We start from the raw sequence: 26,114 nt of genomic DNA on the forward strand, positions 1-26,114 counted from the left end.
AGTGAGATCGTGCCGAGCATATGGAGATCGATACATTCAAATAAAACTTCGCATTAAGCACCTCAGCTATGACTTTGATGGATATTTGAGTGGCGAGTTAGTTAGTAGAAAAAAAAAAGAACCCAACGCACCTCCGTGGCACGCAATGGTCCGACACGTTTAGAAAAGAAGTGTCATACCCAGTGAAATCGAGATTGATTGGCGAATACCGAACCAACAACCAATTAATTGGGTATCGGTAGTTGCCAGGTGGGTAATTAGGCGAGCAATCTGATAAGTTTCTTGCCTTTCCTGCTCTTCAAAAGGTCAAATTATGCGTGAATTTAACAGCTGCTAAGAAGAAACGAAAGCCTCTTCAGGATATCAATATTAAATTTGCGAATCATTTAAACTGTTTCCTTAATAACGAATTTTCTTATTCTTTAAAAAAATCACAAATTGAATTCTGAAAATTTTTCTTCTAATTTAAAGAATCTTGAGAATAAGAAACTGCTTCTAAGTATAATGAAAATCCTAAAAATAGATTATTGATTAAAAAAAGTTCCACTGCTTAATTCTTAAATATCTCCCTCCAACAATAAAATTTCAGAATTAGAATCTTTAACGGGAACATGAGAAACATTTCGTAATTCTTTAAAAAAATATATATAAATTAAAAGAATCCATATATGATGAAAATCCTAATAGTAACGTATAGCTGAATAACTTCTAAAAGTGTTTCATGATTAAAATTCCTAATTCTCATCTGATATGAAAACAGTGAGAATCAGAAACAGGTTCGTGAACATAATAAATGATTCGTGATTCTTAAAAAGGTGAATTCAAAGAATCTTGTATATAAAAATATCTTTAAAATAGTTTTATGATCTCTAAAAACGCTTCAGAATTTGAATTCTGATTTTTTTTCTAATTTAAGAATTTTCAGAATCACTTAACGTTTCGTGAACACAAGAAACCTTTCATGAATGTTTAATAAAATATATTTCCAAGAATTCTCACTGTTTATAAGAATTATTCGAAATAAAAAAAAATGTTAAATTTTTCTTAATTCTAACGAAGAATAATTTCTTTAATTTAGAAAAATTCTTGTAATTTGTAAATTCTACTAATTATCCTATTAGAATCATTCCATAAATATCCAGACAGTAGGATCATTCCTTAAAATTATTTTTAAATCATCAACTCATTTCTTATACATGAAATTCCTTTTCTTTGACTCAGAAACAATGCCATATGGGTTGCAATGTCAACAAAATCAGCCCAAGGGCTTCACTTGGCACTTGCACTGTGCAACAGTCTATGTCTCATATGTGGAGTTTATTGACTCACCTTCCATCCTGCACTGCTGTTTGAGTCGCCCTTGTCCTTAAAGTACGGAACATTCTGCACCATCCACTCGTAGATCTGGCTCAGTGTGAGCCGATTATCGGACGCCGAACTGATGGCCTGGGTAATTAGGTCGGCGTACGAGAGGTTTCCCCAAGCATTTCGTCGCGATGAATTTTTCTTCGACGATGCCACATTCGGGGATGTGATTTGTTGACCAGCTGCTGGAAGCAAACATACAAAATCATCAAATTTTGATTCTTTCACAAAATAAACAGATCAACAAATTTTTTTTCTGTTGTAACAAAACCCCGCATTTCGTGTTAAATTCCATCAATTTTCATTTTTTTCTGTATTTAATCAAAATGAACAGAAAACATGATATTTGAGTGAAGATGGGTACATATACTGAAAGTTACAAGCGTCGCGTTATCAGTTTGAGCGTCATGAGAAAAAAAATCTGGGGGCACGCACCAGATACGAAAGGCGATATAAAAGTCTTCAAAAACACAAACTCTGAAAAATTTACGCATCAAATATTTTTCAATTCGCGCGCTCTCCCGGCATGTTTGGGGTTTTCCAAATGTGAGATCTTTTTAAACGCATGTTTGAGATCAGGGTTTTAAGGTATTTTTACGAGTTTACCAGCTGACTTTTGTGTGTAACACACACCTGCAATTTTACTTTCTTATTGCAAACTAAACTCGCAGCGGAATTAAGGAAAGAAGAGTTTGTAACTATAATTGATTGAATTTAAATTTTTTTGATTATTTTCTTTAAAGATCTTTTTTTAAAAGGTTTTTTCTTTTTTTTTTTTTTGAAGTTTTTTAGTACAATAGTTTCTATATTTAATATATACAAACCTATATAGCAATGTATGTATATATTTATTAATCATTCTACTCGTTAGAAGAAACAACTGATAAATATTATGCTTTACAAAATAAGCAGTAAACAACATAATTTTTTTCATTAATTGTGAATCATTTTTAACATTAAAAACAAACCTTAATTATCAATAAAATTCCGAGCATACAGCGAAGCAACTTCCTCTGAATTTTTCTTTAAACTCTTTAAGTTAATTGGATGAATTCATGTATCAAATTGTGTGCAGAAATTCCACTGAAGGTAATAAAATGCGCATAATTGTGAAAAGTGCTGACACATTTCTTTCTTCAAATTATTCTAGATCTCTCCCCTTCTTTTTAAATAAATTTTTTACTGTAGTTTTCATGTAGGGGAGACTGAGGATAATTAAGTCAGTCAAAAAGCTCAATTCTCGCCCTGCAAAGGCTTCTTGGAACTTTTACCTCTGATTCTATGGAAAAAAATGAATCTTGAGCTTTTCTTAAGCTTTTATCTGACTTTCTGTTAATCCCGGTTTTCCGAATCTATTGATTTATATATTTCTTTCTCGTATAATCGATTGCTTCCATTCCTTATTGATATTTAAATTGCATTTAAATTTTTAATTTTAAATTAAATCTCAAACGAAGTAAAGTTGCAGTCCCCTTGTCGTCAATAGGAATGCCTAATGTGGCAAAAATGATGCAATTCCAATCATGCAAATGTTGCACATTTGTAGAATATTTCTCGATGTTGATCGTCATTTAAAATTCACTTGATCGCGCGACAATGAAGCCAGGTTTCCTCCCCTCGGGACGCCTCAGGCAACTAATCCAGGAAAAAAGCAACGCGAGAACGCCCACGGGAGGAAGAAAAAATGCTAAAATTTCAGCAGAAGAGAAGACAAAGTGCGATCTTGTGCACTCAATCAAAATCTCATAAATGTCGACTGGGACGTCATAGCTCTGTGTATAAAATTTAAATGCAAAATAAAAGTTCTCACAAAATTCTTTTCTACTTCTTTTTTTCATCTTCGTCACAATAAAATGCTAAACCGGAATAAATTGCGACTCTGTGGGATCTCGCGTGGACCCGTGTGTCTGGCCCATGTGACGATGGATTGAATAAGTCATCGATTTTTTGGGTCGATATATATCCAAAGTCAACAGTGAATACATAAGAAGGTTTTTTGTATTGTGAAAGTTCCAAGATCTTACTAAATCCTCTTTACAAAAAAAAAAGCAGAACTACCAAATGCAAATAATTTTGAGATTTTTGTTGAATATTTCTGAGGAGCTTTTTACACTTTTTTATGTAAGACGAAACGTGCGAAATTGTAAGTTAAATTAATTCTTAGCTCAATAAATTTTCTTTTAATCCCACAGATCCCACAGTGTTCTGTTTTTTTTTCTTGAATATTCTGAATGATAAGAAAATATGATCAAATGACGATAAAACACGCTTAGAAGCGTTAGAAGAAAACGATAAATTAAGAGCAAAAAGTCAAATGTCTAAAAATACGTAATTCTCATTTTAAATTCTAAATATAAATTTAATAGCTCCATTATTAACAAATTTACAATAGAATTTATTGTTCTTTTTTCGTTGTTTAACATTTCTTAATTAATGTCAGTGAAAAAAGAATTTAATGTTGTCTTTTATGTGGGTAATTTATTTTAATAATTAATAATTTAAAAGATTTAAAATGAATTTTTGCCGAATTTTCTGAATATTGAAATAGTTTTGTTTTCTGTGAATCTCAATTAAATTATCCTGAAATATGTTTTAAAATATTTTATTAAGAAAATAAAGAATTTAATACTTTTTGGTTAATTTATCACATGATCCTGGTTGATAATATTGCAGAGCAGTGTAAGAACATAACCAAAGATTCGCGCAAGATTTCATTTTTATGGAAAAATGAGTTTGTAAAATCTGTTATTCTTTTAAAGACTGAAAAAGTCCTTCAGGTTTTTTATAGTTCTTTTATAGTACAAAAAAGTGTCTCGGCTAATTTTAGATCTTTTGATGCTTTTTTAACCTCTTATAAAATAGGGAAGTAGATTAATTTCTTAAGACAATTTTAATTTAAGAAGAAGGTCAAGGTTTTTCTCCGTTAAAAGAAATATCTGAATACCTTGAGAAGGAATTTTAATTAAAGGTAGGTATATTAAAAAATTTTTTATCAATTCACATTACGTAAAGGTTTAGTAGGTACTATTTTTATTGAATTTTTAAATATTGTATTCAAAGTAATTAGTCATGAAACTTAAGCCCAGCGATTTATATCTCCATTTGTTAAAAACGTTACATATATTCGATCTTAAACAATAAAATAAGATACATAGCACGAACCTGTGTATGTATGTACTGTCCATAGTTTTCATCTTTAATTATTATTATTTTGATATCTTCCCCCCTCTCCCCTATATCGGGAAAATTGGCAATGTATTGCTTAGTTTCTTAGTACATGAATTAAAACTAAAAATAAATCCAAATGAGGTTATCGAGCGTTCCACTTTTAATTTAAAATTAACCAAAAAATGCGATGGAGACGCCTGGTTGTACGTGGCGCCTCCATTTCTTCACGCATCCTCTACACATTAATAAGAATTCACTATTACCTGCAGATAGTTGCTGATTGCTGCATTTATTGCTCTCAGCATCATCGCTGGGTTCAACGATGTTATCGGGTCGTGGTAGGGGCCATGTATTGGATCTGGCCCTGGTCTGTGGCTCAAAATTGCCATCCTGAAGCTCAGTGAGGGTCTCCATAGGTAAGCCATCGTTGGAGACACCGTCGAGGCCTCGCGGTGGCGATGGCCAAATACCTCCGAATGAATCCATCCAACTCACTTTGGCTTCACAAGTGACAGACAACAACAACTACAAAATTTCACTGACTTCTCCAAACAAAACTTCGCGCACAGAATTTATCTCTCGTAAATCAACTGGATTAATCTCCCACTAATCTCAGTTTCTTGTCTTATCGCGCAAACTTGCCACAAGTGAAAGACTCTAATATTCTGTGGACCACTTTTATTATTTTATAATCGTCGTCAGAACTCTTAAAATGTTTCTTTTTTTTTCTTACTTCTGCTACTTCACAATCACCACCTTCCTTTACGACAAGTCGTTTTGTGCTTACGAACACACTTGAGCTTTTTTTTGCTCACTAAAACACACCACTACTAGGAAATCTCTCTAAGAACTAAATGACGGTCTAGTTTTTAACCTTAATTTATTCACAATGAACTGGGATTTGTCTCCTGTAGGTGAAGAAAGAGAAAAAAATCACAAATTAATTACACCTTGGCACGAGGTTTATGATTCTGGGGTGAACATTAAAAGGGTTTTTAATGATTTTAATGAGTTTAAGGAAGTGCGACAGTCATTCGTGAATATTGTTTGTTTCCATTCTTTCATACCACCCAAAAAAATGTGTAAAGGTATAAGTTAATGGCTTTACGATCGAAGATATTCGCAGCACACCTGCATGGAAAAAATGTGGAAGGAAAAAAATGAAGAACCTCTTCTTGCAACTTTCTACTCTCTGGTGGAAGATCGTTTTGGTAAATTGCAATTCAATGCACTCTAGGGGTCTGCGCCGAAATGGCTGAACTGGCTTAAGCGTAAAAAAAACCGCTAAAACATTTTTCTTGATAAGCAAAAGATTTGATAAGATTAAATAAAACATTAGGTAGATAAAAAAAATACTTTTTTGTGTTTTGTACTAAAAAGTTTAAAGTTTTTAGTACTTACTAGACCAAAATAATTTATCTAACATTAATAAATTATGTATTGGAGCACGTTTCTCTCTTTAAGGTTCAAAGAAACAAATATAATTTGTAAAAAATTTAGTACTACAACTTCCTTAAAAAATAATATTATTTAAAATAATTCATTTCGTTTTTTATTGTTATTCATCAAAATATTTTTAAAAAATTACCTAATATCCTTTTTAATAATAGAAATGTAACAATTTTTTATTTTATTTTAGTACATAGAGGACGGCAAGGCCGTGACATGATTCACATTTTTTTTCAGTGTTTCTTTATGTGTGCGTATTTTGAAAGATCTAGTAAAAGATCCAGCATCTAACAATATTTAGTACAACCTATAAACATTTAGTACTAATTTAGTACAAATTTTAAAACTGCCTATAAAATTATCTAATTCTTTTTTTTTTAATATTATTCAAAGCTACTTTTTTTTCAACAAAAACATCATGTAATTTATTTTTTTAGTACAAACAAGCCGCCTTTAAAATTCACGCGGTTTACGTCTCCACCGCAGTGGTGTCTTTCCTATTAATTTTGCACATCGGGGCGCCTCTACCTGCACAAAAAATTACAGGATGTTCCTAATCTCACATCGGAACCATTTTGGCTCGTCCTCAGACGAGTTTTTGTGCACCGAGGAAACCCTCCCAGAAATGTGAGGTCGGAGACCACGAGAAAAGGCACCTTCACAGCCATAAGTGCAGAATTCTTTTTATCCTCGAACAAGAAAAAAAATTTCCGATTGAGAGGCATTTCGAGCCCATTTATTTCTTCCGTCCGCGTGAAGTATGAAAGTGGACTTGTAATGTATGTATATGTTAGTATATAGCAGCGAAAAAAAATCCACGGAGTTGTGCTGAATTTATTCTGAGACGTAGTTTGCAAACGACTGGCGGGGCAAGAAAAGCGGCTCGTGAGATAGTGGAGAGGTTCTAGGCGCTCTATAGAAGAGAGTTTGCAGAGACGCGATATCGCACACAGGCGCGCTATGTAAATGATTAACACGTGATCAAATACGATCACTATTGCTGGCAACGAGTGTAAAGAAGTGGGAAAAGTCGAACCAAGAGCACGAAAATTATACTGACAATCTGATAGGGGGAGAGAGATAGGCTAACGCGAGTGAGGAAGATCACCTACAATTGGCACACATACACCGCAGCACAAACTTTTTATCTACGATCGCACGATGTGTGTGAGTATTTTTTTTTCGGTTGAAGAAAAATGTTAATTATTTCACATTTTATTGCATGATCGCTTGGTAAGAACTTTGGTTGTGTGCTGAAGAGTATACCGCGATCGAGTTGCTCTATACCCGATTCACGATCGCGATCCTCATGACTGAGCGCAATGGCGAAGTACAAGCACTTATCAAAACTCCCTGTGTGCACTCAGTAATGAATAAATTGACTTGGATGGTCGATTTGGTGTATCAATTTGCTACATAAACCTTCTACACAGAAGCTAGGAGTCGCCACTACGTAGACGATTGGACAGAGTTGGAAGATCGCAAAACCACAAGCCACAGACTACTGAATGCGTTTTAATTCCAGTTATATCGTTCGATATATTTATATAATTTTTCTATGTTTACTTTTTATGGAAGACTGTATTGTTTGAGGAAATTGATCGTTAGGAAAACTCGATCATTTGAAAAACTTGATCGTTTAAAAACTCGATCGTTAAGAAAATTCGATAGTTTGAAGAAAACTGATCGTTTGAACAATTCTATCAACGGAAAACAATGATCTTTAGAAAAACTTGATTGTCTTAAAACCTCGGCCGTTATCGATCATACGAAAAACACAATCATTAGAAAAATTGATCCTTGAAAGAAAATCATCGTTGAAAGAAACAGATCATAAAAAGAAATTTGAATTTGAGCATAAATCGAATCATATTCAACCTAGGTATGCTCTTAAACTGTTTCCTAAAGTCTAAATTAGAAGAAACTCTTAGTTAGAAGTACCCTAACTTCTAGGCCAAGTTAACACTTGAATGGCCAAGTTGTCCAACTTTTAAACATTGGGATATGTTTATAGAAAAAAAATATTCCCAACAGTTTCCGAACTAACCAACCATCAATTACAGCTCCCTGTTTCTCCCCAATTCACACTCCGTGCCCACTCGGTTGGGTGCTGTTTGAGTAATATTGTTTGAGATAATAATAACCAGAACTCACTAGTTAAGAATATTGCAAACATACATCGGGGGGATGTATGTGTGGAGGAAAAATTTTTCTTTCTAAATAAATAACCGCCAACATTCACGAATGAAATTCGCGCTTGGGTCACGAATGAAGAGAACTTGTGAGGCGTACAGTAAAAAAAAGAACTTCTGGTACCATTAAGTAAAAGTAAATTGTTCACGATCAGTCCGCACTTTTTCACACACCACTTTTCCTTGAGGAATTTTCCCACACACGATACACTGGTCGTCGAGAGAGGATTTTTCCACCCAAGGAATACCCGCGCGATAGTCCATACACTGCACACAGGGGGAGCTACCACCTCGCCTAGTCACATGGGTATGATAGAACTGCAAGGCACAGCAATTTTGGGAAGGGTTGTTTGGTTGCAACTTGAACAACGCAAAGGGGGGCGGCTGATGGGGTCAGTGTGAACGACAAAAATACAACTGCGGTCGCGACCTCGTGGCTTCTTGGCAAATTAACTTCGTACAGGCGAACTTGCTCTCGATCCGGATGTGAACACACAACTAAACCCGTCTCACATCGTACAGCAATCGCCAAGCGGGCAGTTTTGTGATGGCACAGCCACACAGAGAACCATGTCGACTCCTCCAATACACTTAGCTTGTGCTCTGCCTCTATAGCCGCTGAATGGGTGTTCGTGTGCGGAGCTCTCTCAGTGCCCCCCATTTCTATATGTACAACAAACCACGAAAAACCTCTCTTATGGCTACATTATGTACAATTCGCATCCATTTTTACATGGTTACGAGCACAGCTACCCAGCCACATCTCCAGCGCGCGCGAAGCCCCCCAATCCGAGCTGAAACATTCAAGAGTGGAGAAAATTGGGTGCTCCTAGCCCCAATCCGCGCACATCTACCCCTCACCCCACCACAAACTTCGCCCCATTTCCCATGCGCCCGCGACAACTTGGAGCTTTCCTGGTGCGCCTTTTTTTCTTTGCCTCACACAGCATCTCTTCGCAATTCCGTACACGTGATCGTGTGGAAAATATCAGGGAGAGCTTTTTTTCCATAATATACATAAAGCACATATATAGCGATATACCCCGCTCCCCGTCTAGCCTTCAGGGCACATGCCATGGCTACCAACTTGATTACACCGCCTTATCGCATCCACTCTGGACAGTTGATTAATAATGATGGGCCGAGATACGCTGTCAGTTAATTTTTCTCATATTTTCCACCCAGCACAGAAAAGATAGCAAAGAGAGGAAGAAAAAGCTAAGAGAAATCCCTTAATTCCCGACAATCTAGCGTCCTCTTCTCACTTGCGGTCGGCACATTCTTTGAGTGGTTCTTGACACCGAAAAAAGGGGCTACGAAATTGTAATTTCAAATTCCCATAAATTCTAATAAAGATTCTTTAATATTAATCATAAAAAACTTGTTTACTAATAAGATTTTTCTAAAATAAGGATTTCTTTGATTCTTCTATATGTAACGCATATATTTGATGGAGAAAATCAAAGAAAACATTTTCTTTAAGAAAGCTTCTTTGCTTTTCAAACTCTCTCAAAAATATTGTTAAAGAAATTAAATTTTTAAATATCTTATTAGTTGTTTTTCACAAAGTATTAACCCTTTAAGGAATCGTCTGTAACAATTTTATTTTATAAAAGAAAAATTAATTTTTCCTGTATTTTTTCCTACACAATGGCCGACTTTATCTAAATCTGTTAGGGTATTGATTTTAGTAGTCATAATGAGTCTAAATCTTAAAAACGTTACAAAATTAAATATTGAAAAAAAATAAAGATTTTTAAAACTACTTGGTAAAGAAAAAAATTCTTTGACAAGTTTTTACTCAAGTTTTAAATTTTTCATAGTAAGAATTAGCCTGTATTTTCAAAAAATAAGTTTGTTAACTAAACACGTTTTCATTTCTGTTTCGGATTTTACATTCAAGTCAGGTTTGATGCTTTAAGCAATCAAGTCTAAAAAGTTAAACAAAATTAATTCTTTAACCGTTCTGTTATTAGAAACAAAATTCTAAACAGAATAATTTTGAGAAAATCGGTTCTAAAACAGATAAAACTTTCCCATTCATGAAAACTTATTTTCAAACTATGTTCACATTCATTTAAACTAACATAAACATTCTAACTACAAAAATTGCTAGAGAAAAAAAATTCATTTGGAGAGAATTTAAACAAAAGACTGTATAAAAGTGTCAAAAAATTCTAGGCACTTTAGGGTTAAAAAATCTGTAGTGAAAATAGAGAATTTTTTGATATTATTTGAGCATGAATTTTTAGCAAATTAATTTTGCCCTTATCAACTAGCCATCTCTCAGACTTTTGATGGATCTGGAGCCATGGGAGACATAAGTATTATAGCAAAAACTTATACTTCCAATTAAGGTCAATCCATCTTGGAATGAGTGACCCCCTCGATAAGAAATAGGCTCAATGGAAATTAATCCATATACGAGGTGTTGTGTAATTTCACCTTTTTTTTCAAATCTTATCTAACAATAATCTATCTTGTTTAGATGCCGCGCGGAAGCCTAATTGAGAATTTCCGTAAATTTGCATACCTTTAGAATATAGTTTGTCTTAGCAGCTATATACTACTGCACTGCTGCTCTTGGCTTCCTCTCTTTAGCAATATTTTTGCGAAAATGAGCTCGGAAAGCATTATAATGTGAGTGCAATTACGATAAAAAAGAAGATCACACGGGGACGATGCTGGGGTAAGAAAGGCTAAGGTGAGATGAAGAAGAGAAGACAAGAAAAAAAATCTCGCAATTCTTTCGGTACACACCTCTTTCGCCATGTCTGCGTTGTACACTTAATTCTAAAGTGAGGAGGAAGAGCAAAAACGGCGACCAAAGACACACAGAGACATCATGCATAAAAATCGAGTTTTATTGCATACTCAATGATGGCGTAAATGAGATGCAAATTGTTTCTGATAGAATAAAAGAAGACGACGCGGAATTTTGAATTAATTAATAAATGGAAGTGTGTGCGCGCGAAGATGGCAAAAAGGAACACACAGAGGGTCCACATAAGATGTATAATGTTCAAAATCAAAAAAAAACGTCTCTACACACAATCTCTTTGAGATTATTGACAAATTCAGTCGTTGAAATTCATGGGATTTCACATTTTCATAGCTCCATCATCGGTGATTGAGTCAGTGGTGGACCCATGGATGTGATCACTGCTCGGCCCCGCAATCACCAATGGCGCCAGTTTGATACGCAAAACTTTAATCTTTGCTCTGTAAGAAAATTTTTGCCTTTTAGTGCTTCCAATCCTATACGCACTGGACCACACATTTTTGTAGGTTTTTTTTTAAATTCGCATCATTGGAATTCATGTGTAATAAAAAGAATCACCTGGACCACCTTTTCTGCTCAAGAGCCCAAAAGCCACAACAATACTACGCCACATTCTCGCATCTTCAAATGTCAATAACGCGCGCTAGCCATGCCATCATTTTGCAGATCATCGCACAGCCCGCGTGATTTCGTAAGTCATCTCTCAATTCTGCCCGCCCCCACGTTGTCCCCACACCGTTGACTGTGCCTTTGAGACAACGATACCAGACAATGATGTGTGACCCACAAATTGCATTTAGTTCAACACACCGAAGATGCCACATACGAAAAAAGCAGCAATTTCTTATTCATCTGCATTTCGAGACAAAGTTATCTCGCATTGTTGGGCTTTATCTTCATTTCGGGGGATTTTTTTTCATTGTAAATTGAGAGAGACTCCAAGGCGGACAAAGGCTAACACGGAGTTGGTGTTATATAGAAAGTGTCGGTGAGGAGGAAGTGACTCCGAAATATTTCAGACCTACGATTTACAATTTAAAATTTATGACAATTTCTCACCGTATAATTCCTGCATACGCCTTTTTGTTGCTCGGCTCGTGCTTTAGCTCTATATGGAGTTGGATTTTTTGTTTCTTTAGAGTGCAAAAGTCTCTTGAAAACTTCAAATTAATAGTTTTAGAGATATTTATTATTGAACTCTGTGAATGTAAAGTTTAAGGTTTTTAGTCATGTTTGGTTGATCTTCCGAATGGCTTTGTGTTGAAAATTAAACTTTAATTTGTTTGCTTTTGAAATTATTAATTTTCTAAATAATTTAAAACATATTTAACTAGTAGCTAAATAGTAGATTTTAAGCTTAAAATTAGTTATTTCGATATGCAAAAAATGAGAAAAGAATCAGTTTAGGAAAAGTCCCCTTAACCCGTTTTCATTCCCTTAAAGTATTAGCATGTAAGACTGCTGATCTTTATTATTTTTGAAGCCCCCAAATTAAAATCTTATTTACATCTTATTCCTAAAATCCAAAAATAGAATAATAAATAAAAAATCTTGGGATCTAACGTTAATTTTAAATTATGAAAGAAAAAAATTAATTAATTTTAAAACCTAAAGAAAAAATCATAATTTTCTCCATCCGGTTAAAAAATATACAGAATATTTAAAAATTTAAGAATTTATCTAAGATCGTAAAAGACTTTAAAACCTTTAAAAAAAATTTTTAATTCCGTAGACTTCTTATTAAAAAAAAAGTTCTTAACGAGCTTTGTATTATACATACTTTTAATTATTTAGCAAATTATGTAGGTCAAAACGTTCCAATAATGTTTAAGAATAAGACCAAAATCATTAAATTCAATTCTTTCTATTTGTTCTTTTCACTGACGTTAACATTAACGCAACAATTATTTATATGATTAACTTTTCTTGTCCGTGAAACTAAAAGAAAATCACTTAATGAGTCTTCAACGTAGGTTTTACTTATTTAATGCGAACTTTTTGTAATTACCAGTGATATCATTGCTATACTTCCTAAATCAGTCCATTAATTTTTTAATGACCCGTAAAATACGTTAATGTACCTTATGAAAAATTGTCACCTTACGGGAGAAAATTTTATTTTATAAGACGTCTTTATCAGATGGCGAAGCTAATTATAAAATTGAAAAAAAAAAACTAGATAAAAAAGTAAGACAACTTACATGGAGACTTTCGAATAAAAAGTTTGTAGGTACGTAAATAATTTAGTTATTGATTTTTTTTAAATTACATTCCAGAATCCAGATGTATTTTCTTTTGTTTTACTTTAAAAGCTAATTATTAAAAGAATAAGAGAAATTAACTAAAAAGTTTGCCAACTGCTTAAGAAACATTCTGATAAGAAGTTCGTACGTAGATACTTATAAGCAGAAGATTTTTTTTTATTTATTCCAGGTGTATATTTTATTTTATTTCACTCTTAAAGCTCATTTAATTCGTAATATTTTTAGTGAAAAAAATATTAAGTATAGTAATAATTAAAACTGGAATTAAAATACATACGTAGTATGATTCTCATAAGATTTTTAAGTCTTTGCAATAAAATGCAGTTAAGGAGTATTTTAATAAAAACGTTAGTTAGGTCTTATATTAAAGGAAATTGAAGAACAGAGATTGAGAAAAGAACTACCTAATAAAAATCGTTTGGACCTTTGACCTGAAACCCAGTTTAAATAAATATTTAAATTCTGGTAAAGATTTTTTCGGGTTTTCTTATAAAAATAATGTTTGGCGGTATATAATCGGAAACTCTTCTTACTATAAAAAATCAAAAATTAAAGGAACATTCAATGAACTTACAAAATTGCTAAAGAGCTCGCAGATCTTCACAAAAATTAGGATGTATTTTATTCTAAATTAAGTAAATTATTAAAAAAAAAACTAAGAAGCTTAAACCTTTCACCTTAAACTGGATTTTCTTTACGAGTAGAAACCTCAAAGAATATTTGAATTTCGTTAAGATCAGTTAAATTTTAAATTAATAATTCAAACTTCTTCATTAAGAATTTTTTATAAGACTTTTAAGAATCTCTAAACTTGAGCCAAGACCTTATTAGGCTTCTTATAATGAAAGATTCCAACACACAGCTAAAGCCAACACCTTTGCACTCTTTTACGGGGAATTGTTATCACGAAAGCAAGATACGCATTTAAACAGCGCGGTGTGGAGATTGTTTGGGTGAAAATGATGGGAAATGCTACCGAGGTGGTCAAGGTTCACACAAATCGCCCACACAGACGGAGTCGCGATCGGTGAAATGCGATTATTGCGCCGATAAGAGGCACCAAGCGATAAGATATTCACCAGAGAGCAGTGATATCACGACTGAGGACACGCCACCAGCCACCAGCCGATGGAAGCACCCTGCTCGTTGGGGGTGGAAAATGCAGCCGTCCTCGTCGCATTCCATCATCCCTGTGGCCCGTCTCTGTCTCTCTTGACCCTCCACGGCATTCCTGTGCTACGGTACCGCGGATTGGTTCGCTCCTGAGTCGTACTGCGTCGACCAAGTGCGCAGTAGAAAATTGAATTTTCCGTAGGCGAACCACACGCACGCTATATACTAAGAACGGGTCTTTCTATATACTACCGTGAACCGTTTCTTATCCCTTTTCTGCGGAGCCCAATAAAGGGGCTCTGCAAAAAAGGGCCCCCAATAGGTTTCATCATTTTTCCTCTTCTCCATAAAATTTCCATAGACCTCAGGGCCCAGCAGATATTTGAAATACTTGAGAAGATGATGATACGAAGAAAGAGGCCATTGAATTAAATCGCGGCGTAAATTTACGCGCAATGTTTTGTAAACAAATTGGATGTAGAGGAACACTTCCACACTACGGAGTAAATAAAATCGCACACCAGCATTAATGCCACGTGGTCGACACAGAGCAGATCCAAAAGAACTGTGGCGGGTATTTGTGGGTCTTCCTCCTCCGGAGACGCGTGTTTGGCAGGAGCCCCACACATTCACTTCTCAAGGTCTACCGCGAACGCGAGAGTAGCTAAAAAAGCTCTCTAATCATCGGGATGAAGTAGCGCAAATGTATGAGATAACAGAGCTCCCAAAGTGATCCCCATTTTTGCGAAAAATATATACATTTTTGCGTGCCACGACCTTCTCGGTAAAGTGCGCAGTTTAACTTCCTCTAAAATGCACCGCATTTTGCAGTGTTTGGTTTGAAAATTAAAATGAGAGGATTAGAAAAGCAGTTGGTGGAAAAGTTCTTACGGTTTCATTCATCAAGAATACTTTTTTTCATATTTTTGTATTTTAAAAATATTTTTTTGTTTAATTGATTGAAGAGAGCTTTTTTCTTCTTAAGAAAAATTCAATAAGTTTTTCCGAGCTTTTTCCATTAGAACTAGATAGTTTACTTGAGATAAGATAAAAGAAGAACGATTTGTAATAATGGATTAATTTTTATTTATTTTTTCTAGAATAGAGAAGCTTTTTTAAGAAAAGAAAATTTCTAACTGTTTAAGAAAGCTTTAACAGCTTTGAAATTTTTGCAGTCTCTAATTTCAAAATTGTCCAGAGCAGTCTAATTCCAAAATTCAATTAAAATTCAAGTAAAAATAAAATCATAAAAAAATTATTTTGGAATTTATTTTCCACTCTACAAATGTTATGAAACGATAGACTAAAAAATCAATCAATATTCAAACAAACTCTTGAGCAAAAAAAAAACCTTTTCTAATCACTTTATATTTTCTCACAGAGCGTTTTATCGCTTTCTCAAGCTTCTCTTATCACATAGCTCCTCGGTGATAAGGGGCAAAATTTTCTTATCAAAGGAGAGACTTGTTGAGAGACTTAGAGGGCCTCTATGGGACGCGCAATCACGTGATTCTTCTCAAGGAGAAAGTTTGTCCAAACCGCACGAAAAAAAAGAAGCGTCTGTTTCTCTGCTTATATGTGGCGCGCGATAAAAGTGGGCATTTCGATACGAAATTCGACACGGCCCAATGCACAAATCCAGACAATTTGTGCAATGATAAGGTATCAGTGGTGACAGCATTTTCCATTGCGTCGAAAATATGGTGGATGGCGCGCGAGAGTTCAATCCACCCATGAAAGCTGTTTTCTCGTGGATGTGTGTAAATTTAGACGCGCGCGCGAGAGATTTTTTCGCCCGAAACTCCCCATTTGATGCCCTGAGAAAGTTAATCGTGAGAATTTTTGCAGTATACGCCAGATAATTTTGCAAGAAATTTAGCTTATCCATGTGCGATTAACCCCTCGTCCCATGTTGATACACTGTGAGCGAAATTCAAAACTCAAAACAAAGAGACAGATTTTGCCGAGTTCCACGAAAAGCCATTTCTATTAATTTTTCAAGCCAGAAGGAAAAAAATAATAAAATGCCATCGTTTCACAAATTCTTCTACAGGGTGTATCTCAGGAAATTATGTTTTTATGTTGAGGTTTTCACGTAGAGATTTGAGGCTTCTTTCGTCGTAGATTTAATGGCGAAATTCTGATGCTTAAGATTCTAATTTTCTCCAGTAAATTGTGAAGAAAAAAAGAATCACAGCTAAAAATTTTTAAGGACAAAAGCTTTCGAGCTTTTAAGAAAATTTTTCTTGTGAATTTTCCGTTTTAAGAAATTCGGAAAAATAATCATTCTTCTACGTCGCAAATAATGATAAAATAAAAATCTAAATATTCTGGATTCTAAAAATATCAACAAACAATTTATAAATCTAAAGATCTTAAAATAAAAAACAAATAAATCTAAATAGAGCGTTAGAAAAAAAAAAGAAAATTAATATAGATAATTTCTTTAAAAAATAATATTAATTGATTAATTTAAGTTAGTTACTAATAACTTATAAAAAAAAAAACATTAAATTAAGTGAAATAAATGAAGAATATTATTTTTAAATGACCCCACCCACATCCCCAAAATGTCTCTGAAGTTTATTTTTGTAATTTTTTGAATTATTGCCTGATGGTAATTTCCTCTTTGTACGAAATATGCTGTAGGTGTTCTCTTGGCACCTTCGCAGAACGATTAAAGTCGAACGTTGAAGAGGTCGCCCTAAGGGTGAGAGGGTGAGCGCCCAGCTTCACCCCAAATGGAAGGAAATTAGTTGAAAGTGGAGGATAAATGCGCAGCTTTGGGGGGTGCGCTTTCGTTGGCGGAAAGCTCCCGCTCGGGATGGGTGGAGGGGGCGCAGCGAGGCACAATTTAGGTGGGACCACCAGCACGTGTTGGAGTGAAAAGGGGAACCAGCGCGTTGAGAAGGTGTCAGAGGACTGTGTGTGGGTGGAAGTTTTTGGGAGGAAAAGAGACCAAGCCAGACTCAGCTGCCGCCACCAATAAAACAAAGCGGAGCTTTTTGCCTGGTCCAAATTTTTTTTCGTTGCGGGTGGGAGTTGGGGTGGCAATTTCCCAGAGATTCTCACCCACGTGGGTGGATCTCATACCACAGTGTGGCAAGTTTCTCTTTCGGGTGCGCAGAGGCATCCCGTAGAAAAAAAAAGTGAGGAAAATTTATCGTTTGGACATATTTCTAATTGATTTAAGATTTCTGTTGCGAAATTTATCTCTTCTCCCCTATCGAAATTCATCGGTAAATGGCACCAATGTGAGTGATTTGTGGGCTTAGGATTTTCACCCTCTAATATTTCCTGGAAAAACCAACCATTGGTCTGGAGAGTTTTAATGAAAATTATTTTTTAAAAATTTCTCTATATTTTCTAAATTTTTATTCTCAATATTTCAACAAAGTCAGATAAGAAATTTTCTCAATCAATCAACTAAAAGCGTTGAAGAAGTAATAAATTGGAATAATAAGGAATGAGAAGTGGTGAGAAGAAGAATCCGTCCACGGTGAGAATATATCCTTACAATAGTCCCCGTTAGAGGAAATTGGTCAATTTGATAAAGTAACGAGCCGGGAAAAGTTTCTGTCATTAGACGCAGTTTTCGTGAAAAATTCCTGCTGATGATGATGCTTTTATGCACAAGGAGAGTGCAAACACAATTTTCACCCAAATGTCCTCACCCCCACGCACATCACCACATGAACATCCCCCGGAATCCCATGGATATGGCGAGAAAGTTTATCGGAAGGAGGAAAATTTATTACGGTAGAAAACTTTATGAAAAGAATGGTGAGATATTTAGAAACAAATTACATACTCTTTCGTACTTGTGTCTGCGCAATAAATCTTTTGGCTTCTTTCCACGGCAAGAGAGTATGCAGCAGCAAGAAGGTGATTTAGCCATTGAAGGACTACATCGCACACAAGGAGGAAGTTTTTGGGAGAAAAGACCAAAATTACCATCTGATTGATTGATTGACTACTATTCATGCATTCGCCACTCTGCCTGGGCGTGGAAGGTCCACCATACATCCAAATCTTATCGAACCTGTGAGCAAATTGTTGGAGAGTGGTCTCGTTGAGCAAATAATCTCGAGACTTTATGGTAATTGACACAGAAAATATTTGGCCTTTTGTACAAAGAGACAAGTGGAGGACTAATTGGACCGATAGTGAATTTTTCTGTGGATCTTGGAAAAATTCATCTAATATTTGAACATTTTGAACCCACACAGTAACCCACACTTGACCCTTTAGGGCTTTTTTTAAGTTTACTTAAATGGGCTTAAGCGCACCTGCTTAAGCATAGAGAAAAGTTTATTATATTTTTTTTGAACATTTGATACGTTTAATAAGCTATAGATTTAACTGTTTAACCCTTTAACGTTTTTTGGGTCATACGCTGACCCAAACGTGAAACATTTTATTTTTTCAATTATTTATGAATGTAATTGTTTTTCCATCTTACAAATGCATCAAATTCACGCATAAGGGGCCAAAGAAGACGTTCTGACTGAGAAAAGTCCTCTAAAAAAATTCATAGAATAAAAATCGCGATAAAAGAGCGCATGTTTCAATGTTTTTATGTTTCACGTTGGACGTTAAAGGGTTAAGGAATAATTTTAAAAATTTACAGAGTTAAAAGAATAATTTTAACAGAGATTCCTTCTTCTAAAAATTTCTTTTTAATTAAAAAAAAATATCGCAGTTGCTAATCAGTCGCTCTCAAATTAAATCTTAATCACGTTTCCTTCCAGACTTTATCAAAAAAGCGATAAGGTCATAAAAAATACTTCGACCCCCTGTAAATGTTCCACTGATCATGCAATTCAGCGGAAAATGGGGCTGATAGCACATGGCACGATGATCATGTTATTTCTAGTTATAAAAATGAGTTTTATAGATTTATTAAGGCAATAAATAAGTAAAACATGGAAGAAGTTTTTTTTAAACCATTTTGATAAGAATTTTAAAGCTAATTTATTTATCATTGGATTAGTCTTTTTTACAATTAAATTATTCCTCTCTGAATTAACCTCTCAAGGAAATTGGAAGATATAACTTTTTTGCTATGATGAATTTTTCAATTTTATTTCTGTAATTTATTAGATTCGATTGTTCTTCAGAAAATTAATAGAGAGGTAATATTTTTTTTTTTTGAAAATCATAAATTTTTTTTCTTTAGATTTGCAAAGTATGATGTATCACGTTAATGTATTAAATAAAAAGAATTGGTAATGGAACGAACTTGAAACAAAAAGTAAATTTTGCCAAAGATGAAATCCAAAATTTAATAAAATTAAAAAAATATTTTTTTTCTTTGTAACTTAAATTTTCCTTCACAAAATTAATTTCATTGTATATTCGAATATTTCATTTGAAAAGTTTAACTACAAGGATTAAAATATTATTGCAACAATATTTCTTCTCGAAGACACAATTTTTTTAAATTTTCATCTTTACAATTTAGATGTTGTAAGAGTTTTGTTATTAAATCTTTTAAAAAAATCTTTTAAAAGATATTTTAGATAGCAAATCTTTTAATTTTTTAAAGCACGACGATAGAACAATTCAAGTTGGAAAAAAAATGGCAGAATTGACTCTCTTAAATTCGACAAACTTATATTTTTCCTGGAGCATACACAACCGTAGAATAGAATCAGCATAGAATTTTTTAATTATGTTTAAAATTTAAATGGGGTTAATTCTTTCTTTAACCGGACAAATAAATACCTTCGGTTAGATTTCGCTAATAGGTTTTGCAATTCTTACTACAATTTTTTTAAGTAAAGGTGATTTTGGGTCAAATATTTAGTCAAAATTAACCAAAATCCAGCCAAAATTCCGATTTTTCTTTAAAATCCTGAAGATTTACACGGTCGCAACACCTAATTAAACTCTTGCTACGAACACCGCACTGTACTCCAAAATATTCGTTACAGAGAAGTCATTTTCAAATCTTCCTCTCGATTTATCGCGCACAGTACAGTGTGCTACGATATAACGAGCGCACAACTCGCACAACAACCATCTTCAAGCTGTATAACACAGTGCGTGACATTCGGGGTGTTGTGTCAGTGTGAAATTTTATTTGTGGACGAAAGCGGTTTTTGTTTCTTTTTTACAAAGTAAAATACCTCACAATTTTCCACCTCATTCTCATCACGAAAATACCTCACTTTGTGTTCAACGTGCGGCGTATTTGTGAAAAATGTAAGTCGGCGTGATTTAGCGTGACCATCTGCTGTTTTTATTCGCTAAAAGCGGATGGGAGCGGGCTTCGTGCGGGACGGGTTTTTGTGATTCTCAAAATATAAAACCCTTCATTGTTATTTCCACCATTTCACAATTTTATTAATTGCTCTTAATTGCCCCACGAGTGTCTCCTCTTGGTTTGGTTGTGCAATGCCCCAGGAGAGTGGTCCGAGTGGGTTGCCTGTATGGGCTTTCACGCCTTTCACGCACAGCCTGGAGAAATATTATTTGGGTGGATGGTGGTTCGTCGTGCACAGTCCTGGAGTTGATTCGTGCGATTTGGGGATATATTTATGGCTGTGAGAGCATAAATGGGAGCGTCGCGGCGACTTTGGGTGACGTGACTAATGGGATAGGCCGATGATACTCACGGGTGTCTCTTTGTTTCCCCCCACACAGATGTCATCCGGACGACCGATCAAGTGTGTTGTTGTCGGCGATGGAACCGTCGGGAAGACCTGCATGCTCATCTCATACACCACGGATAGTTTTCCAGGCGAATATGTGCCCACCGTGTAAGTTTACAGCTCTAAACTAATTTCCATCGATGGATTTCCTTTAGGTCCTTAGCCATTTTCCTTATTTAAAAAATCCTACAGTCTCTAAGACAAACTGTTTAATACAAAATCTTCCAAATTGATCCATTTTGGTTGCAAGCTCCAGACAAACCCACTCTGAAAGCATCTGATTTCCCTGTTGCTTGAGCCATAAAAAACACTCAAGAAGTTTTGGGACAAAAATAAATTTTTAATAACCTTCCAAAAAGACTCGTCGCAGGAACCAAAATCTGTCGAACGAAACAAGGCATTTTCATTTTGTATAGCATTAACGCTAATAGCGTGACTTCCTCTGGCTCTGTGTAAGGCCCCACCTTTAAAGCAACCTTAAACTCCATGGGAATACCAAATGAAGACAAAAATCACACCAATTACGACGGCATGAGATTACAGTGCAATGAAGACGAGAAATTAATATAAGAAACTCATTTTGCGTCAATAAAAACAATCGATGCTTCTCGACATTATTCACAAAACCTTTCTTTCATTTCGAGTTTCTCATACACAGCACACAGCCTTCGAAATCAATATGTAATTAAAGTTAATTTAAAAGACAATCCAATCATACTGAGGCGATAAAATTGTTTCAAAAGTAAATAGAGGGAAGGATTTAAGAGACACCATAAGGATTTCCTTTAGCTAATAAATAAATCAAGAACATAATTGATGGGCATTTAAGTTTGTGGGTGGATACTTAGAGCTCAATTGCAATTTATTGGAAGTTTTTCCTGTTAAGAAATAATGAGTTAGTCATTAGAAAAGAAACTTAACTCTAGGATGACCTAAACTTCTAACCTTTAACGTTTTTTGAACCTTAAACTTGAAGTAATTTAAATCGGTTTGCAAGACTTTTTTCTGAAATTTCAGTAATTTCAAGGATTTCTTAGTCGCTGAATAGGACCGAAAGATAGATTTAATTGCCAGTTTTGTCCTCCAAGTGTTAAAAATAAAATTTTCTTGTCCATAGCCTTAAGAGTTAAACCGAGAGATGATAAAGCGGGGCATGACTGTATCCTTCTTAAAATACTATTTGAAGGAAAATTTTCTTGTTTTCACATTCACAACTTGAAACTAATTGTTGTTTTTCCTTAATATGATCACAAATATCTTTAATAAAACGATTTTAATATTGAAAATGCTTTAAATCCACGATAAATTACACTTTTTCTGCAGAGCAAACTTTCCTTGCGTCCATCTGGTTCTACGTATTTGACAGTTCTAACTTTTACCGCGAAAATGCCTAATTTTCACCACATTCTCATTTTCCCCACTTATTTCACCACAAGCTTCCTTCAAATTAATTAATTAAATTTTATCTTTTTTTACGCAGTTTTGATAACTACTCAGCCCCAATGGTTGTGGATGGGATCCAGGTATCACTGGGTCTGTGGGATACAGCGGGCCAGGAGGACTACGACCGTCTGCGCCCGCTGTCGTACCCACAAACGGATGTATTCCTCATATGCTTCAGCGTAGCCAGTCCTTCCTCCTTTGAGAACGTCACGTCCAAGTGGTACCCTGAGATTAAGCATCACTGCCCAGACGCTCCTATGATTCTTGTGGGAACCAAAATTGACCTCCGAGACGACCGGGAGACGCTCACGTGCCTGGCGGAGCAGGGTCTCTCGCCGCTAAAACGAGAGCAGGGCCAGAAGCTCGCCAATAAGGTGCGAGCTGTTAAATATATGGAGTGTTCAGCGCTCACACAGAGGGGCCTCAAACAGGTGAGGAAATTCGGGGAATTCCCTTTTCTTTGCTTCCTTAGCTTAATTCTCTTGTAATATTTTTTTTGTTTATTTTTTGTCCCTCATATAGAACCATAAACCTTTAAATTTTATTTCTTAAGGAATTAATATTTTTTAGGGGACATCAAAACCCTTTAGTTTGAAATTGAACCTATAAATCTTCCGCCCAAACCCTCAATTTTGACCTTCGGAATCAACCTCAAGTGGAAATAAATCTCACAGCATCGTCAGCAATATTTCCAATATCGAGTTTCTCATCTTGAAATTTGTATCTTCATTTTAGGTATTCGATGAGGCGGTGCGGGCCGTGCTGAGGCCGGAGCCACTGAAGCGACGCCAACGAAAATGTGTTGTTATGTAAAAAAGAAACCAAGTCAGAGTAAGAGAAACATTTAAAATGAAATTTAATCCAAATTTACAAGAGAAGCAACTCAACCCAGAGCTCCCCCGACTTTATTTACGCGGACTCGCGGTGTCACTCTCCGTGTCAATTTTAGTTTCCATCTTTGGAATCAATTCAGCCACAAAATACATCTTATTTTTGTCATTTCGATGTAGCAGAAAAGGAGTGCCATAGAGAGGAATTTTTATGTTTTTTTTTTAATATTTTGAGAATCGTGGGAGTTTTTTATATTAAAAACAAACTTTTGTGCATTTTTGTAGCAAAAAAGAAACTCAAATTTATAATTTTTTTAATAGAAAACAAAAAGAACTGATAAAAAGGATTTTTTTAAACTGTGAGAAGAAAGCATTTCTCCCTAACTAACTTCTTAAATTTGCTAACTGTACGATATACCCTAAACCTTTTTATAATAAATAGAAATTTTTTATAGAACTTTTTATTCGAGCAGCTTCTTTTCTATAAGAGAGAGAAAGAAACAAAATAGTAGAAAATACTTTTTCGTAGCATTTAGGAAATCTAATATGTTTTGCATTTATGGAGACTAACATAAATTTTGAATGAGAATTTTTATTTAAAGAAAAACTTTTGAGGTATTTACTGATAAGAACAAATTTGGTAGAGTTTTGTGGAAAGTTTTTAGGATTGCATGATAATTTTGTTTGAAAAATAAATAATCATATCGATTAAAACTTTTTAAAAAAGTTGAAAAACAAATTGAGTCATTCAAGCAAATAAATTCAGCATTTGTAGTAAAATCGTTATCTTGAGTCTAAAATCAGCAATTAAAAAATAATTTAAAATCTAATTCAAATTTCCAACACCTTAAGAACTAAATTCAAGGCTTTAAGTTAAAATTCAGCAACTCAAAAAAATATTCAAACTGCTGAATTTGTTAAATTTTCCTAAATTTAATTAATTTTGCTGAAATTTTTTTAATCAAAATTTCAGATTTAAAAGTTTTTTCAGTTGCTGATTATTTCCTTAAATGCTATTTGAAAATTCAAGTGACTAATTTCAATTTTAATCAGTCTTTATTTATCGATTAGCCATTGAACTGTTTATTCATTTGCCATTTTTTCAATTATTTGTAAGCAATGTTGTAAGCGTTTCTTTAATAAATTTCCTTTGTTATGGAATTAATCTATCATCAGGACCCAGAAAAATATAGGTTGCAGATACAAAATATTTAAGAGACGCAAAAACAAATTTCTTGTAAACAGTGTTAACTTCTCTTTACAATTTATGAATTTGAGTTTTTATCTAATACATACCATCATGTAAATCATCTTGTCCATTAATACAATGATTTACTTTATCAAGTATCATTTACATTTTTTTTTAACTTTCTATGATTGAATCTATATGATAATCCGAGACTTGGTATTGGGCCTTATTCAGCGACCAAGAAATCCTTGAAATTCGCTTTTAATATCGATACAAAATTCAAAGATTTCAAGGATTTCTTGGTCGTTAAATAAGGCCCATTGTTTTAATTTGCTGAATATTACAATTGAAAATTTGCTGAATTATTCAAAGTCTTAATTTTTGTTTATTCTGATATGTTAGGGTTAGGTCTATTCAGAACCCTAAATACTGAATAGTTCAGTTTGATTAATTCTTTGTTTTCTTTTTATTAATTCAAAAACAAAATAAATCTCAATAAAATCCACAAAACTCATCACAAATTAAGCCATAAAAGGCAGTAAATACCTCGAAAATTTCCTTGGTGCGAAGACTGAGTTGAGCAGCCATATTAACTTCTAACATTGTGAAGGGATATTGACAAAAAAAAAATGTTTTAAAAGATATAGAAGTAGAAAAAATGGAAAAATACGAAAATATTCTTTGAGAAATAACCAAAATTTATCTGCAAGATTAAGAAGAAGAAAAATTAAATAAAATGCAAAAAATGAATGTTGGTGGAAGTTAGAACAAAATAAAAAGAACCAAACTTTTACAATGTTCGCCATAAGTATTTAAGTGGTGGAGGAAAAGTGAATCTAATTTTGTAACAGCGACGTCTCTCTGTGTTTTTTATTCTCATTCGTAATATTTTAAAACCAAAGCACGTAATTTTTAGTAAAGAAGAAGATTGAAATGACGACGAAGGAATCTCCTTTTTTTATACAAAAATAATTAAAGAAAATTAAATGCCATGTATTATTTTTTATATCAGAACTTTCTACGCCCCCCAATAGTCTAGTCACAGTATTTTGAAGAACAAAAAAAATGAAGAAAAAGGAGAAAAATGTTATTTTTCGTATAAATTCTAAAGTTAAAAAAAAAACAACTAAACTAAACATTTCAAATGAAAAGCAACATGATGGATTACATCAAGAGTTAAAAAAAAGTCAATTTTTGTAATTTACAGCGAGCATTTTGTGTGGGAAGAGGACAAAAGAATGAGAGAGAAGGAAAGAATTAAAGTTAATCCGGTGATATTAATTTTATTAATCAACAAACTATAACAATTTGTAATCACACACAAGAAATTATTTCATTTTTTTCATTAAATAGAGGTTATTATGTCTTTTAATTACACATCATTGATTTTTTTTTACAAATTAACATTATTCTCAGTGACAAGCCATGATTATTTTCCGCATTTTGGATAAAATTCTGTGTCCAGATTTTTTTTAAAATTGTAATTAGATGATAAATTATTTAAAAGTGAAACAATATAATAAAATAAAAAGAAATATTAATAACAAAATTAATTAGTTTTTCTTGTTCTGGGAAATAATTCTTCGTTGGACGGAATGTTTCGTAGTTAGAATTGGATTTTTTGTTAAATGAAAAAAAGCATCCATCTAGGTTCTCTTAGGGG

General features: G+C 34.0%; 2 protein-coding genes and 1 long non-coding RNA gene across 11 annotated transcripts in view; 2 read left to right on the forward strand and 1 right to left on the reverse strand.

Moving 5' to 3' along the window:
* Positions 1–14,317, reverse strand: part of LOC129787216 (forkhead box protein O) — a 101,789-nt gene extending 87,472 nt beyond the window's left edge. For 2 of the 9 annotated variants that reach the window (XR_008750201.1, XM_055822609.1), the window contains exons 1-3: positions 8,299–8,689; positions 4,797–5,441; positions 1,330–1,547 (exon numbers count right to left, since the gene is read on the reverse strand). Coding sequence is in view for 6 of the 9 variants with exons in the window: in XM_055822609.1 (XP_055678584.1) it covers positions 1,330–1,547; positions 4,797–5,019 (441 nt within the window). In the remaining 3 variants the exon portion in view is untranslated. Of the gene's footprint in view, positions 1–1,329; positions 1,551–4,796; positions 5,442–7,094; positions 7,278–8,136; positions 8,690–12,015 lie in introns of those variants that run through there. The other 7 variants (XR_008750200.1, XM_055822604.1, XR_008750202.1 and 4 more) reach the window with 6 other exon arrangements.
* Positions 6,943–7,553, forward strand: LOC129787226 (uncharacterized). Its single transcript, XR_008750205.1, has 2 exons — positions 6,943–7,149; positions 7,221–7,553. It is a non-coding gene; the product is annotated as an uncharacterized LOC129787226 (long non-coding RNA).
* Positions 14,318–20,352: 6,035 nt separating the features above from the next.
* LOC129787222 (ras-related C3 botulinum toxin substrate 1) lies at positions 20,353–25,527 on the forward strand. The gene is made up of 4 exons (XM_055822626.1): positions 20,353–20,540; positions 20,982–21,097; positions 22,470–22,863; positions 23,168–25,527. Exons 2-4 carry the CDS (start codon positions 20,982–20,984, stop codon positions 23,243–23,245), a joined length of 588 nt encoding a protein of 195 aa, XP_055678601.1. The 5' UTR covers positions 20,353–20,540; the 3' UTR covers positions 23,246–25,527.
* Positions 25,528–26,114: the final 587 nt, after the last annotated feature.

This window comes from Lutzomyia longipalpis, chromosome 1, assembly GCF_024334085.1.
Source record: "Lutzomyia longipalpis isolate SR_M1_2022 chromosome 1, ASM2433408v1".
Taxonomy (NCBI): Eukaryota; Metazoa; Arthropoda; class Insecta; order Diptera; family Psychodidae; genus Lutzomyia; species Lutzomyia longipalpis.